Below are 14,149 nucleotides of genomic sequence, written 5' to 3'. Positions count from 1 at the left end.
CCCAAAACTCTTGTGATGTTCCAGTTAGCCTCAAAAATCATCTCGTCGATATGTAAGTGTTCCAAAAATGGGGAAGTTATTTAATGGTGGGAATTAAAAATGAAAATCGTGAGTTTTAATGGTGAATTCATGTAATCAATTTATTTGACCTTGGGGAATGGGTATGAAAAAGAATTCCAATGAATAATGCCAAATCATATGATAAAAATATCATTAGCTCATGTGAAGATATAACCTTCATGAGCACTTCATGACATTATCATTTATGGTATGGAAATGAATCTCTATGAACGATGCCAAATCATGTGATGAAAATACCATTGGCTCATGTGAGGAGATAATCTTGAAATGGCTAAATGTGCATGATGATTATGAGGAAAACATTGCTAATAATGTAGCATGTTTGATATGCTTACTTGAAACCTACATGAGCACTGCATGGTATTATTATTTGCGCACTTATTATTTTGCGTGGCGGTTACGTACCGCGGGTTGAGAAAAGGGATATCCTAAAGAGCGCTTGACGCGGGAAAGGTGGCCATAGACCCGGTCGGCGATGCTCAAGCCAAGTGAATGGCTAAATGATTTTTCTATGTATATGTATGCATGCATATGAATGAAAGGCCTTGAGGGCTGATATGCTGCATGAAATGATGCATAAAATGCATAATGCGAATGGCATGGAAATGATCATATGATTGAGAAATGAAATGATGCATGAATTGCATAATGCCAATAGCATGAAAATGATCATAATGATTGAGAAATGAAATGATGCATGAAATGCATAATACCAATGGCATGGAAATGATCATAATGATTGAGAAATGAAATGATGCATGAAATGCATAATACCAATGGCATGGAAATGATTATAATGATTAAGAAATGAAATGATGCATAAAATGCAAAATGACAATGGCATGGGAATGATAATAACAATAGGATCTAATGGGAAATGTTACTCGTACTTGGGGAGTCGAGTCTATTTCATTTTGGTTTATCCATGCCTTGACTCCATTGTTTATATGTTGAAATATATACTTGCTGAGCCTTGTGGCTCACCTTGCTTATTCTTGTCATTCCAGGTAAGGGGTAAGCTATTGCTAAGGGCGAGTCCAATGAGGCTAGAGCCCGGGTTTAGTTGTGTACAGGGATGTCCCAGCCTCAAGATCTATGGGTGTAATGTTGAGGGCAGGAAATAGAGGGTTCAAATTGTTGTTAGAACCTTAGTGCCCTTTTATTTGAAAAATGTATGGGCAGTAAGCCCCAGATGATAATGTAAAGAGTGTGTAATATTTATTTGAGCTCCTATTGATAGTGAGCAAATGTGAAGATGTTTTATTTTGGCTCTTAATGATTAGTGAGCAAGTTAAAAAAAAAAAATTAGATGGTGTTTATTTTGAGTTTATTGTTCTTGTATCCATTTTGTGACGACCTCCTTTCAAATTTCCTTTACTAGTGGGATTATCTGGGAGAGGGCCGCTACAATGCCTTTTCAAAAGAAAATGTCTTCCCTATAATGAGTCTACCTGAAAGAATGGTTCCTTAAATGATTCTCTAAGATTTTTTCCCCGAAAGGATTTTTTAAGATGCCTTCTCGAAATAAAATGTCTTCCCTAAAGGATTTTATAGGATGCTTCCCCCAAAAGAATTCTCTAGGATGTCTCTCCGAAAGAAAAAATCTTCCCTAAAGGATTCTCTAGGATCATTCCCCGAATGATTCTTTAGAATGCCTCCCCGAAAGAAAATGTATTCCCTAAAGGATTCTCTATGATGCTTTCTCGAAAGGATTTTTTAGGATGCCTCCCTAAAATGAAATGTCTTTTCTAAAGGATTCTCTAGGATATTTCCCCGAAAGGATTCTTTATGGTGCCTCCTCGAAAGGAAATGTTTATCGTAAAGGATTATCTAGGATCCTTCCTCGAAAGGATTATTAGGATGCCTTCCCGAAAGAAAAAAGTCTTCCCTAAAGGATTATCTAGTATGTTTCCCCTGAAAAGGTTCTTTATGATGCCTCCTCGAACGAAAATGTCTTCCCTAAAGAATTCTCTAGGATTCTTCCTTGTAAGAATTATTTAGAATGCCTCCCCGAAAAAAAGAACATTCTCTAAAAGATTATCTAGGATCCTTCCCCAAAATGATTATTTAGGATGACTCTTCGAAAGGAAATGTCTTCCTTAAAGGATTTTTCCCCGAAATGATTCTTTAAGATACCTCCCCGAAAGAAAAAGTGTCATTGAAAAACGCGTTAAAAAAAATTCTCTCTCATTTTTTTACTATGCTATTTATAAGGAATAATGTCATATTTTCTCTTGAACTATTTTACCTCTAAATCATGAATATTTACATTACAAGTCTTATTAATTATTTTCTTATTATTTATTCATGATTAATTCTTGAAAAAAATACTTCTACTTGGAATTATTTATTAAAAACACACCTATTTATATTTATTAATTAAAAACACGCTCAGGTGAACGATTTTTTTTTAAAATCTATGGCACAACATATTTAGATGATAAATAATATCTTAAAAAATAGTGAGGTGTTGCACAAATACGTACTTTTAAATATTATAGATATAATTTGAAATACTATTTTTCAAGTTTAATCTCAAATAGGCAAGGAAGCTCAATACAAGTTTAAAAAGAATGTTTAAAGAAAAGTGAGACGACCATTACTCAATACTTTAGTAGATTAAATAGTTTGTGGCAATATTTGATTTCTATAAAAAAATTTCAAATAGAGTATCCAGAAGATGTTGTCAAATTTCAAAAGTTTTTAGACAAAATTCTTAGCTCATGTAATAGGTTTTGTTTGTCTCTTTTACCTTTATTGAGAGCCCATTTGTCTCTAGGCTTTGCGTGAGTGTACATTGACCCAATTGATTTAACCATTTCATATAAACTATAATGGGATGGGTTTAACTTTTTTTTTACTACTTAAAATGGTGGGTTTAAGTGATAGGAAGGGTCTTTTTAGTAATCTCGTGTTATAAGTTCAATTTTTAACTTTACTAAGATTTTGTTTTGTTTGAATCTCTTTTTGTTAGTGTTTAGCATAATTTTAAAAAATTATTCTCTAAATAAGAAGTTTAGCCTATTTTTTAAGACTTCTAGCACTTTTTGTTGGGCTTTTGATTTTTAAATTTTCTAAAAATAACTTTTTATATTAATAGATCAAATACTTTAAAAATTTTCATAATTTTTTTTTTAAAAAAAATTATAAATTTATACTTAAATTTCAACATAAATCATAGCAAAGTTTAGTAATTTGACGGGACGTTCTACAGATCCTGACAAGCTTACCGAGCTGTTTGCAAAATGGGGGCAAAAAGACAATTTTGCCCCCGCCCACTGCTGCTCTCTCGTCTCCTTTCCATGACTGCCACCTTCGTCTCGCCGTCGCACCTCACCCTTGTTGCCTCACTGTCCTCGTGTCGTCTCTGTCGCCTCGCCTCGTTGTGCTGACCATCGACGCTACGGCGAGGCGAGGGTGACAGACATGGAAATGAGACGAGTGAGCAGGGAGATAATAACAATGACCCACTTTATAAATTTACAAAGTAAATGGGGCAAAATCATCATTTTATCCTTTTTCGATAGGATAGTTGGTGAGTCTGTCTGACGCTTTTTCGTAATTTGACAATCTCCTCGCGTGTTTAGGGGTAGAGGAGAGGACTATGCCTTTAATAAATTTCTTGATAAAGTGCATTCCCTTTGAGTTAAAGAAAAAATAAAAAATAATAATTTCGCGTTGCTCAATACCACCACAAATAATGGTCCAGCACCTGTTCTTACTAATTTGACCAAAAATAACGGTCAATTCGTCTTACGTGTCCACCCGCTGAAACTCTTGTTCGCCGCAGGGCCACGCCCTCCGCGCTCGCACGAACGACACGACGGCAACACAGGTCACTCGCTCAGCCCCTAGTTAATTAAACGCAGGGACTAAATGTACGTTGATTTGGCAATAGCGAAAGATTTATTGGTAATAGCAATACGGCACCGGCCGGCCTTAACAAATACATTATGCATACAGTCCTCCGTCTCTAGAATGACTGAAATTGAATGAACACAAATCGGAGTCACAGAGGGACCTATACGTATAGAGAGAGAAAGATACATAAGATTTCGAGGGAGGGAAAGGGTTATGGAGAATCTAAAGGAGGGCGACAAGGTGGTGGCGTCGGCGTCGGCGGCGGAGGAGGAGGAGGAAGAGGAAGAAGAAGAAGAAGAACAGCTTGGTTCGAGCTTGACTCTCGAGAGGGTCGCCGTGGCCAAGAAACTCATCGAGAGCCACTACAAGGCTCATATGAGACACATCCAAGAGCGCAGGGAAAGGTGCCTTTTGTTTCCCTTACGTATTTTTGATAGTAACATTTTCTGTATGCAATTGTGGACATGTATCTGTTGATGAATTATTCATTTATCTCGTTCACGCGCCTCTGTTTTTGATTTTGCGTTGGGTGAATTCGACTGCGCTTTTGAATGATTCCTTCTTTCTGATCAGACTCATTAGTACCTCTAACAGCGTACCAATCTCGATTCTAAATTCACTTCCACTTGTTAAGGTCCTCCTCCAGCAACTCGAGTTTTTCCTAGTGATGCCTAAATTAACCATGAATTTGTATTGCAAGCAAATAAGCAATGATCCAATGCAAAAGTTTCTATATGAATGTGTAAAATGCACAAAGGGGGATCTAGTGCAGAACTTGAGAAATCATATAGAGCTTAAACATATGTATTGTAATAACTTGGGGTCCTTCTTACCATTTTAGCTAAATTTTTTCTCTGGAATAAAGGGAGACAGGCTTTGTGCTCTAATATTTGTCTGAAGGGAACAAGGCTGACATCTTGATTGGATTCGCTTAGTGAGTTGGATGTCTTTCTGACTTTGTAAGAAGCTTTTTGCATCCCTTCAATTAAAGGGGCTCCTCTTCAAGCACTTGTGGTCCATCTTCTTTCTTCAGCTGAATGCTCCAAGCTATCCCTGCCCACCGGATCAAGGTTTTTTTATCCAATCAGGACTATCTCTTGTCCATATTTTTAAATTTAACAACACAGTTTTTGACACTCATTAACTTGGACATAATCTGTATTATTTGTGAAACCAGTTGTCTTGCTTGATACATACTCATATCATATATGGCTGTCATGGACCTAGGGTTTAGCCTAGGGTTGGATTGGGAATTGGAAGGATCCAATAGAAGTAAGACTAAGAACAGAATGATTGGAGAGGGAAATTGGACAGAAATGGGGGAAGAAATTAGAGAGAAATGAGGGAGAGTTGCGGAGGGAAACGAGAGGGAGAATGGGAGAGAATTCTGGAGCGAAATCAGATCTTTGTTTATCAATTCAAAACATAACATCTCATCCTCAGCTGTGCCTTATATACAGCCTACAGTCTCCCACATGCACCCATGTGCAATACAAAAACAGCCTAACTGCCTATTAGCTAAGGACAAAGCCTTATAACAAAAAACAGAAAGGAAATTACAATTATTGTATAATGCATGTAAACTCCTACTATTATATTTACTAATCTATCCTTGGGTCATGACAATGGCATAATGGATGCTGCCACTTTTAGCTCCTATATTTAAATCATCTTGCCTTCTTTGCACACAAGTGATTTGTCCTCTCTGAGTTAACTTCTTTAAAAATAATAGTGGTCATAGTATAGTTTTTGGGTTTGATTTTTATTAATTCCATAAATTATCTGATTTTGATTTTAGTGTAGTTCCTAAAAACTCCTATTGACAAATTGCAGGCGGTCAGTGCTAGAAAAAAAGCTAGCTTCTTTAGATGTGTCAGAGGAAGAACAGATCAATCTACTGAAGGATTTGGAGCGCAAAGAGACAGAGTATATGCGACTTAAACGGCATAAGATCTGTGTTGATGATTTTGAGCTTCTAACCATTATTGGGAGAGGAGCCTTTGGAGAGGTTTGAGATAGGACTTGTATCTTACACACATAAAATCTCTTTGTTCAATTCAACATTTGTCCAGTGTATATTTTCCATCAAAAGAACTGTGTGATATTTGATATATCTTCAATAATCAATTACATACTTTAGGGTTTTGATGTTGTTAATTTGTTAACCACCTTTCCATCTAAAAGCTTAAACTATTAGATAGAGGGTTAATTTTATCTTTTTATATTATCGTTTTTTTCTCCCAGCAAATGTAATCAGTCATGAACACAGACTTGGTAATTTGATTTTTCCTACATTGGCTTAGAGTAATACTGGTATTGTAGTTGTCTGTTCAATTCCCTTTATAATGTTTGAGTTTTGCTTACTATAATTGGGTAGCTCTCTACTGTTTTTTCCCTTCTAACCTTTCCTGTGTCTTTTTAGCATAGTTATGTAGTCTTCGGAGTCATTATGCAAATCCTACCTTCTGGTTCAATTTGACTCCAGGTTGAGTTGTCCAAGCCTGAGATTGTAAGAAATTCTAATGAATGTAAATAAATACTAGGAGAATCAGTAATTTGCAATTGTCTAATATTTCATATGACCTAGAAGCCTTGCTACTCAACAACCATAAAGGTTTTCTCTCCTCTAAACACAAGACCTTTAAAGCTTTCAAGGTGGAAAGAGCATTGTTCATTAGCTAAGCTTCCTAACTATAATTTCAGGTAAAAAGTTTACATGGATGGCTATAATCTTGTGTTGATTGATAACTGTAAATATGTGGATTGCTATACTTTTTTTGTTTAATCTCATATTACAATTTTGCTATAATATTGTTTTAATATTTCCTTCTATGAGCTAATATATAATATAAATATGGTTGTAGGGTTGGAGAAAAATTCCAACTACAGCCCTTTTTTCCATTATTTTCTTTATCTTCCTACAACCCTTTCCCTATTAATTTTCTCTTTTAAACTTAGTATCAGAACATTGATTTTTTTTTTTTTTTTTGGGTGTGATTCCTAGACCAAATAGCAGTATGAACAATGACATTATGATGATGTCAGCATTATGTCTCCTTCCTAGCTAATCATCTGGCCACACTAGTTGGTGTCTGTCTTCTGAGTGACCAACACCACTCAAGTTTCTTCTAAATTCAACATCATTTGGCACTCTAGTTGACAGATATAGGTCATTAGCTACCATTTCTTTTAATCAAGATTTCATGAATTTTGTCTTGATAACATCTATTGATGATATAGGGGCCTTTGGTTGATGGCTTAGAGCTTTTTAACGTCAAAATACTCTTTGTGGTGGATTGGTTGAGTGTTTGTTCTGGTATTTCACTTACCCCATGTGCAACTGTGCTATTTGCATGTTTTCCTTCGTATTTTGGTTCAGTATCCGCATTCCTTGCCCTGGTATGCCATACAATCATGGGCGCGCCATGTGCGGACGTGCTCCGCACATTGCGGGACTGCTTGGGCCACGTCCCCACGTTGCTGCAACCGCTCTCGCCTATTGGCCTTGCCACTTGCCAAGGCGCACGGAATGCCCTCGTGTCCCGCACAACTCGGCCCGCCCAGCTTGCCAGCATGCCCGCACCCTTCGGCCCGCGTGGCTGCCCTGTGGTATCCGTTCCACAGCATCAAGTCCAGCCCCAACTGTGCGCACCAACCATGCCAATCGCTGACTTGTGTGCAGGCGCCTCAGCCACAAAGCCCATCCTGCCGCACGCTGCTGCATCAACATGCCCACATGCTGCCACCATGGCACGACAGCCCTATGCCATCAAACACTTGAGTCTGCCAGTCGCCCATCAATCGCCATGACACGCCACCCTCGTGCCACAATGCTTCACCAGAGTCGGGCAAATTCCGGTGAGCTTGTCGAAGTTCTTACAGTACTCTTGGGGGTTCCAACCTCCAGATTAGCCATGTGAAATTGGATACGAGCAACTACCTTCCCTAGTCATTTTCCTACACATTTTTTTAATCACTTTTCAGGGACCGATGGCTATATCACATGAAAGAAGAAGAAAGCAGCCCATGATGAGCTCTCTTATGCTCTGTGGGACTTTGAGAACTCACTTGTTTTGCCTTGTCATATTAACTCTATGCAGTTGCATATTGCTCTTAGCTATCTGCTGTTAAACTCTGGATAGAAGATTTGGAATGCTGCTGGTCAAACCTATTCTAAAGGTTGACAACAATGCCCATTTTAGAATCTCTTCAGAATATTGCTAGAATATTCTGAGAATAGTTCACAGATCTTTTATATAGTCTTTGTAATCTTTCCATAGTTATTTATTACATTTTTAGGTTAGTGAAAGACCTTATATATACCCACGGTATACTTTCTGTAGTACAATACAGGAATGCAATATTCTCTTTCTTTAACACCCATGTCTATGAATGCTAAAAAAGTTCATGGGACTAAGTAAGGATTAGATTACTACCAAGATGTCTGCGACTACCAACATTTCCAGGTTAAAGTGTATTGAAGATGCTGGTAAATTTCAGAATCTTGTGTTAAGCTTAGTACCTCTAGATTATTCAACTATGGCGGTCAAACCTCCATAGACAAGAGGGGTTGAGAATGTACTATTGATTAGGGAGCCACTAACAAGGATCGCCCAATTTGTGATTTTTGTGGAAAATCCTGGTACACTAGAGAGACATGTTGGAAACTTCATCCACATTCTAATAGGGGTTGTGGTGGTAAAAAGATGGGTCCTCCTGGATCACAACTCACATGTCTTAAGTGGCAAAAACTAGCAACTCGCACATAGCACTATTTTGGTTGTAGGTGGGTGTAAATATGGACCGTACCAGTATTCAACAACTGCAGATTTCTTCATATTTCATCCAAGGTTAAGCTTGATTCTTCAACTTAATGGCCTCTTTCTCCAATTTTGCTCATACAAGTCTATCAGGTTTGGCTCTTAGCATGCCTAGTACTCTCTCACCTTGGATCATTTATTCTGGTGCAACTAATATATTCCTTACTCAGGTTGAGGCGAAGTTCAAGTGGCTGATAGTTCCTTGTCCTCAATATTTGGGAAAGATTCCGTCTGCTGCACTTTATTACTTCAATTGTCTCCCTTTCAGCTCCATCACTCTGGATTTGAATTGTATTTTCCTTTCCTATTATGTTTTATATAGGAGTTGGATATGTGGAAAATGATTGGTTATCAGAGTTCAAGATGTTCTGTATTTTGGAGGTTGGTCTTGGTTCCTAGGTTGACACGGTGCCTCAATTATGGATGTGCACTTCAAAATGTGCACTTCAAACTGTTGTAATAACTTTGGCTTATTACCAGTTGCTCCAACTGCATCAAACGTTATGACTTCTTTCTTTGGTTGTTTTAGAGAAATTATTTGTCAGTCTGTGCTGGTAGTGTAACTTTAGAAACTTAATTTGTAATGCTTGTGATTTGCCAAGCATACACAGACCTCTTATCCTCCAACTAACAATAGAAGAATCACACCCTTTCTAGAATTCTATTTTCATGTCTGAGGTTCTACTTGGGTTCTCTCTTGTCTGGATATAGATGCTTTGTGACTTATTTGCTGTTACAGCTGAAAAACTTGGGCCTATTTATTACATGCTAAGAAAGAGGTGTTTCCCTATTTCAAAATCTTTCCCAATATGGTTATGAATAAATTTCATGCTAAAGTTTAGGTTTTATGAAGTGACAATGGATTGAGTAGACAAATTGTTCTTTTCTGATCAGTGAACATGGCTGATCAGAAATTTTATTTGTTCTAATTTGGATTTTATATTTCAGATTTCATTTTTTTCGTGAGATTTTTTTTTGGAAATTTGATTTATGTTACTTTAGCCTATAGATAAGATTAGTGATATGATGCAAGAGATGGTTGGTTTGGAATAATTTCTTTTTCTTCCCCTGGTTTCTTCTCTCCACTTTTTTTTTTTTTTTTTCTGGTTCTCTAATTTTATGCAATCATTCTTACTATACTACATCAATGGGATTATCCGTTGAACTAGTCGTGTGGATACCCCATCCTACAATAAGTTCCCTTTTGCATCTCCTACACCTATTTGTTAATGATTTGGATATTACCATTGCTCTTAGAAAGGGTGTTAGATCTTGTTGTTAGAAACCTGAGAGATTACTGTCCATGTGTGATTGATATGGGGATTGATTTCAGTTGATGTATCTTTCTATATTTCTAGGAGATTATATTTTGATTGTATTTGTAATTGTATCTTAGATTGTAAATATTTCCTAATCTAGATTAGGAAACTATCTAATTAGGAAACTGCCTATATGGGAGAATAGGTTGTATATATATTTCTGGTAACCTTTAAATGAAAGTGTGATTGGATTTCTCATCATTTTGACATGGTATCAGAGCTATAGGTTCATACCCTTGAAGTAAGGGATTTTTTTGGCTTTCAGTGGCCGTAGCCTATCTCGATCCAATCCCCTTTCATAGCCTTATAACCATGACGAACTCCATTGAATCCCGTAGCATAACAAAAGTTCCTATTGCTGGAAATTCCAGCAATGGTGCAACGTCCCGTGGAGAGTTACAAAGCATCCAAGCAACCTATCGATTGAATGGAAAAAACTACTTGAAGTGGCCCCAATTGATTAGGATATTTTTGAAGGGCAAAGGGAAGCTGAGCCACTTACTTGGAACCGGGCCTAAGGAGGATGATCCTATGTATGTCGCCTAGGATGAAGAGGACTCGTTAGTTATGTCCTGGCTCTGGAACTCAATGCTACTAGAGATCAGTGACACTGTCATGTTCCTAAAGACGGCTAAGGAGATCTGGGAGGCTGTGAAGCTTACTTACTTGAAGGTACATGATGTTGCTCAAATTTATGAAAGTAGCACCAAGGTAGCAGCCACCAAGTAGGGATCTCAGTCTATCATCGAGTATGCGAATCTCTTGCAAACCTTGTGGCAAGAATTGGACCACTACCGGTGCATCCAGATGAAGTGCAGTGAAGATGCTGCTATACATAAAAGATTTGTTGAAAAAGAGAGGACTTATGATTTCCTTGTAAGTCTGAACTTGGAGTTTGATGCAGTAAGAGTCTAGAAACTTTGAAAGGCAAATTTGCCTTCTCTAAATGAGGCAATATCAATTGTACATGCAGAGGAAGGACCAAGAGGGGTGATGCTTGAGACTACTCCTACAGATAGTTCAACACTCTGAACCTTGAGGGGTTTTGGCTAGGAGAAACGACCTAGAGAAGATAGGAAGGTTCTTGATTCATCCAAAATAGTGAACAAAGACAACTTGTGGTGCACATATTGCAAGAAGCCTAGGCATACTATTTAGAAGTGCTGAAAACTTCATGGTAAGCCAACCAAGGGTGGACAACAAAAAGGACAAGTATACGTGGCCAGCTGCTAGCAGTTCACTGAAGGGAAAGCTCTAGATCAAGCAGAAATAATGGAGTGTCATGACCTCGAGGATCCCCATGGATAGAGTAGGAAATATAATAGTATTTAGCTTACATGTATTACCATATTTTGTAATTTCCTTTCCTTTTCTGTTATAGAAATTTGTTTTGGCTATAGGCAGTTATAGTCACTATTGTAACTACATATAGGTGCATGAGCAATGTTGTGAGGCTATATAAGCCACAACTAGAGAGGATGGAAGGGCATGTTGTTGAATGGTAATTGAATATTCTCTTTTCTCTCTCTACAGTCCTCTCCAATCTCCCTCTTGTTTCTCTCTGCTACTCTCCCTCTTTCTACTGATTTCTTCCCCCTTCTTCAATTTTGATCTCTTTTTCAATTCCTATCACAACCCTAACTAACCCTAGGGTTGTGACATGGAGCTAAACCTTGAGGAGATTGAGAAGTTAAGGAATCTGCTGGGGACGCTGGAGAAAAAATCAGGGACATGTACTTGCACTCTACCCTTCACAAGTATATCTTCCTCTTCTCTTACCTTTCATGCTTTAGATGTAATCCTACAAAACACTTGGATACTTGATCGGAGCCACAGACCATATGACTTTTTCTTCACACCAGTTTCTATCCTATACACCATGTTCTAACATAAGGAAAATAATTTTGGCTGATGGATCTTTAAGAATTGTAGCTGGCCAAGGAGATGTCCTTATAAACAGTAACCTAGTCTTAAAGAATGTTCTCTATTTCCCTAAATTTTTCACCAATCTTGTTTCCATTCAAAAATTAACCACTAATGTTAACTGTTGTGTCATCTTTTATCCCTCATTTTTTGAAATTTAAGCAAAGGACCCGAGGAGGATGATTGGGTGTGCTAGGGTAAAGGATGAACTGTACTATCTTGAAGACTTTAGTGGATAGACTGATAAAATGAGAATTTCCCCTATATCATTCTTAGTTAAGTCCAATAAAGATATGCTTTGGTTCCATCATTTTTGCCTTGGTCATCCATCTTTTACTTAAGTTGTTGTTTCCTTCATTATTCAAGGGATTAGATGTTAGGGAATTTCATTGTGATGTGTGTGAGCTTGCTAAACATAGAAGAGTCTCATTTCCTCTTAATAATAACAGAAGTTCTCTCCCATTTACTCTAATTCATAGTGATATATAGGGTCCTTCTCCTGTTCCTAATATCTTAGGGGCTCAGTGGTTTGTCTCATTTGTGGATGATTGCACACGGGTGGTTTGGTTATACTTATTAAAGGCTAAATCCGAAGTGTGCACAATTTTTTCAAATTTCTATAACATGATTAAAACTCAGTTTGGGGTTGATATAAAGAGGGTTCGAACATACAATGCTAGAGGCTTTTTTAGTTCGTCTTTGTCTGTTTTCTTCTAAAAAAGGGGTATAATTCATGAGTTTTCTTGTGTTTATATCTCTTAGCAGAATGGAGTGACTGAGAGGAAAAATGGTCACTTATTAGCTGTTACAAGAGCTCTACTCTTCCGCAATGATGTTCCTAAACATTATTAGGGAGAAACAGCCTTAACAACCACATATCTTATCAATTGGATACCTTCTAGAAGCCTTGATTCCCATAGTCCAATTCATCTCCTCACCAAAGCTTTTCCAGGGTTTAATACTTCTAATGGTCTCTCTCCCAAATTTTTTGGCTATCTGAGTTTTGTTCATATCCACACACCTAATAGAGGCAAACTTGACCCTCGGGCTCTCAAATGTATATTTGTTGGGTATTCCTTTACTCAAAAAGGCTATAAATGCTTTCATCCTTCTACCAAGAGGTTTTTTTGTTTTAGCAGATGCAAGTTTTGTGGAGGAGAGTTCCTATTTTAATCATCCTTATCCTCAAGGGGAGACTGCATTCTTGGAAGATGGAGATAGAGACTTGTTCCTCCCTGATCTTCCTTGTCTCCTTTAGTTTCTACCTCACATGACTCACAAAGCATGATACAAAGGGGAAATCTATAGCATTCTTCTCTTCCACTACAGGTGTATTCAAGGAGAAACGTACTAGCTCCTCCACCTATGCAAGCTACATTATTTGAATCGGGTCCTGGATCTTACAGTCCTATTTTTGAATCTAATCCATCCTCCATCAAACCTACACTTACACCCGATCCACCTACACCTAATCCTAATATGGATGGCTGTAATCAACATGATCTCAGTGATCTTGACCTCCCAATTGCCATCAGAAAGGGGACATGGACCTATACCAAACATCCTCTCTACTTGTTCATAACCTACTAAATTTGTCTCTTGAACATAAAGCTTTCCTTACCAACCTAGACACCATTCCTATCCCAAAGATCTTTTTTGAAGCATTAGGTAATGAAAACTAGAAGAATGCCATGAAGGTAGAGATGGCAAGCCTGGATAAGAACCAAACTGGGAATTGGTTATATTGCCAAAGGGAAAGCAACAAGTAGGGTGTAAGTGGGTGTTTATGATGAAATATAGATCTGATGGGTCTCTAGAGAGATACAAGGCTAGGCTAGTTGCTAAAGGATATATCCAGACATATGGGGTTGATTACCTAGAGACTTTTGCTCCCGTAGCAAAGATGAATACTGTCAGGGTGTTGCTGTCCTTAGTTGCTAATCTTGGCTGACAACTGTAACAATTTGATGTAAAAAATGCTTTTCTACATGAGGACTTAGAGGAGGAGATTTATATGGAAGTGCCACCTGGTTTTGGTTTACAAACTAAGGAAAATGTGGTATGTAGGTTGAAAAAAGCTCTCTATGGATTGAAACAATCACCAAGAGCTTGGTTTGGGTGGTTCACAAAGGTTATGCTCGGTAC

General features: G+C 37.7%; 1 protein-coding gene across 2 annotated transcripts in view; it reads left to right on the top strand.

Annotated features, from left to right (window-relative positions):
- The first annotated feature begins 3,909 nt into the window (after nucleotides 1-3,909).
- LOC127806425 (uncharacterized) overlaps nucleotides 3,910-14,149 on the top strand; it is a 102,749-nt gene continuing 92,509 nt past the window's right edge. The window contains exons 1-2 of one of the 2 annotated variants that reach the window (XM_052343714.1): nucleotides 3,910-4,346; nucleotides 5,776-5,950. In XM_052343714.1, the coding sequence (XP_052199674.1) occupies nucleotides 4,156-4,346; nucleotides 5,776-5,950 (366 nt within the window). In that variant the 5' untranslated portion in view covers nucleotides 3,910-4,155. The remainder of the gene's footprint in view (nucleotides 4,347-5,775; nucleotides 5,951-14,149) is intronic. The other variant, XM_052343713.1, reaches the window with a different exon arrangement.

This window comes from Diospyros lotus, chromosome 7 (assembly GCF_014633365.1).
Source record: "Diospyros lotus cultivar Yz01 chromosome 7, ASM1463336v1, whole genome shotgun sequence".
NCBI classification, from domain to species: Eukaryota; Viridiplantae; Streptophyta; class Magnoliopsida; order Ericales; family Ebenaceae; genus Diospyros; species Diospyros lotus.
Note: the sequence above shows the minus strand (reverse complement) of the source record. Positions and strands in the feature narration are given on the sequence as shown.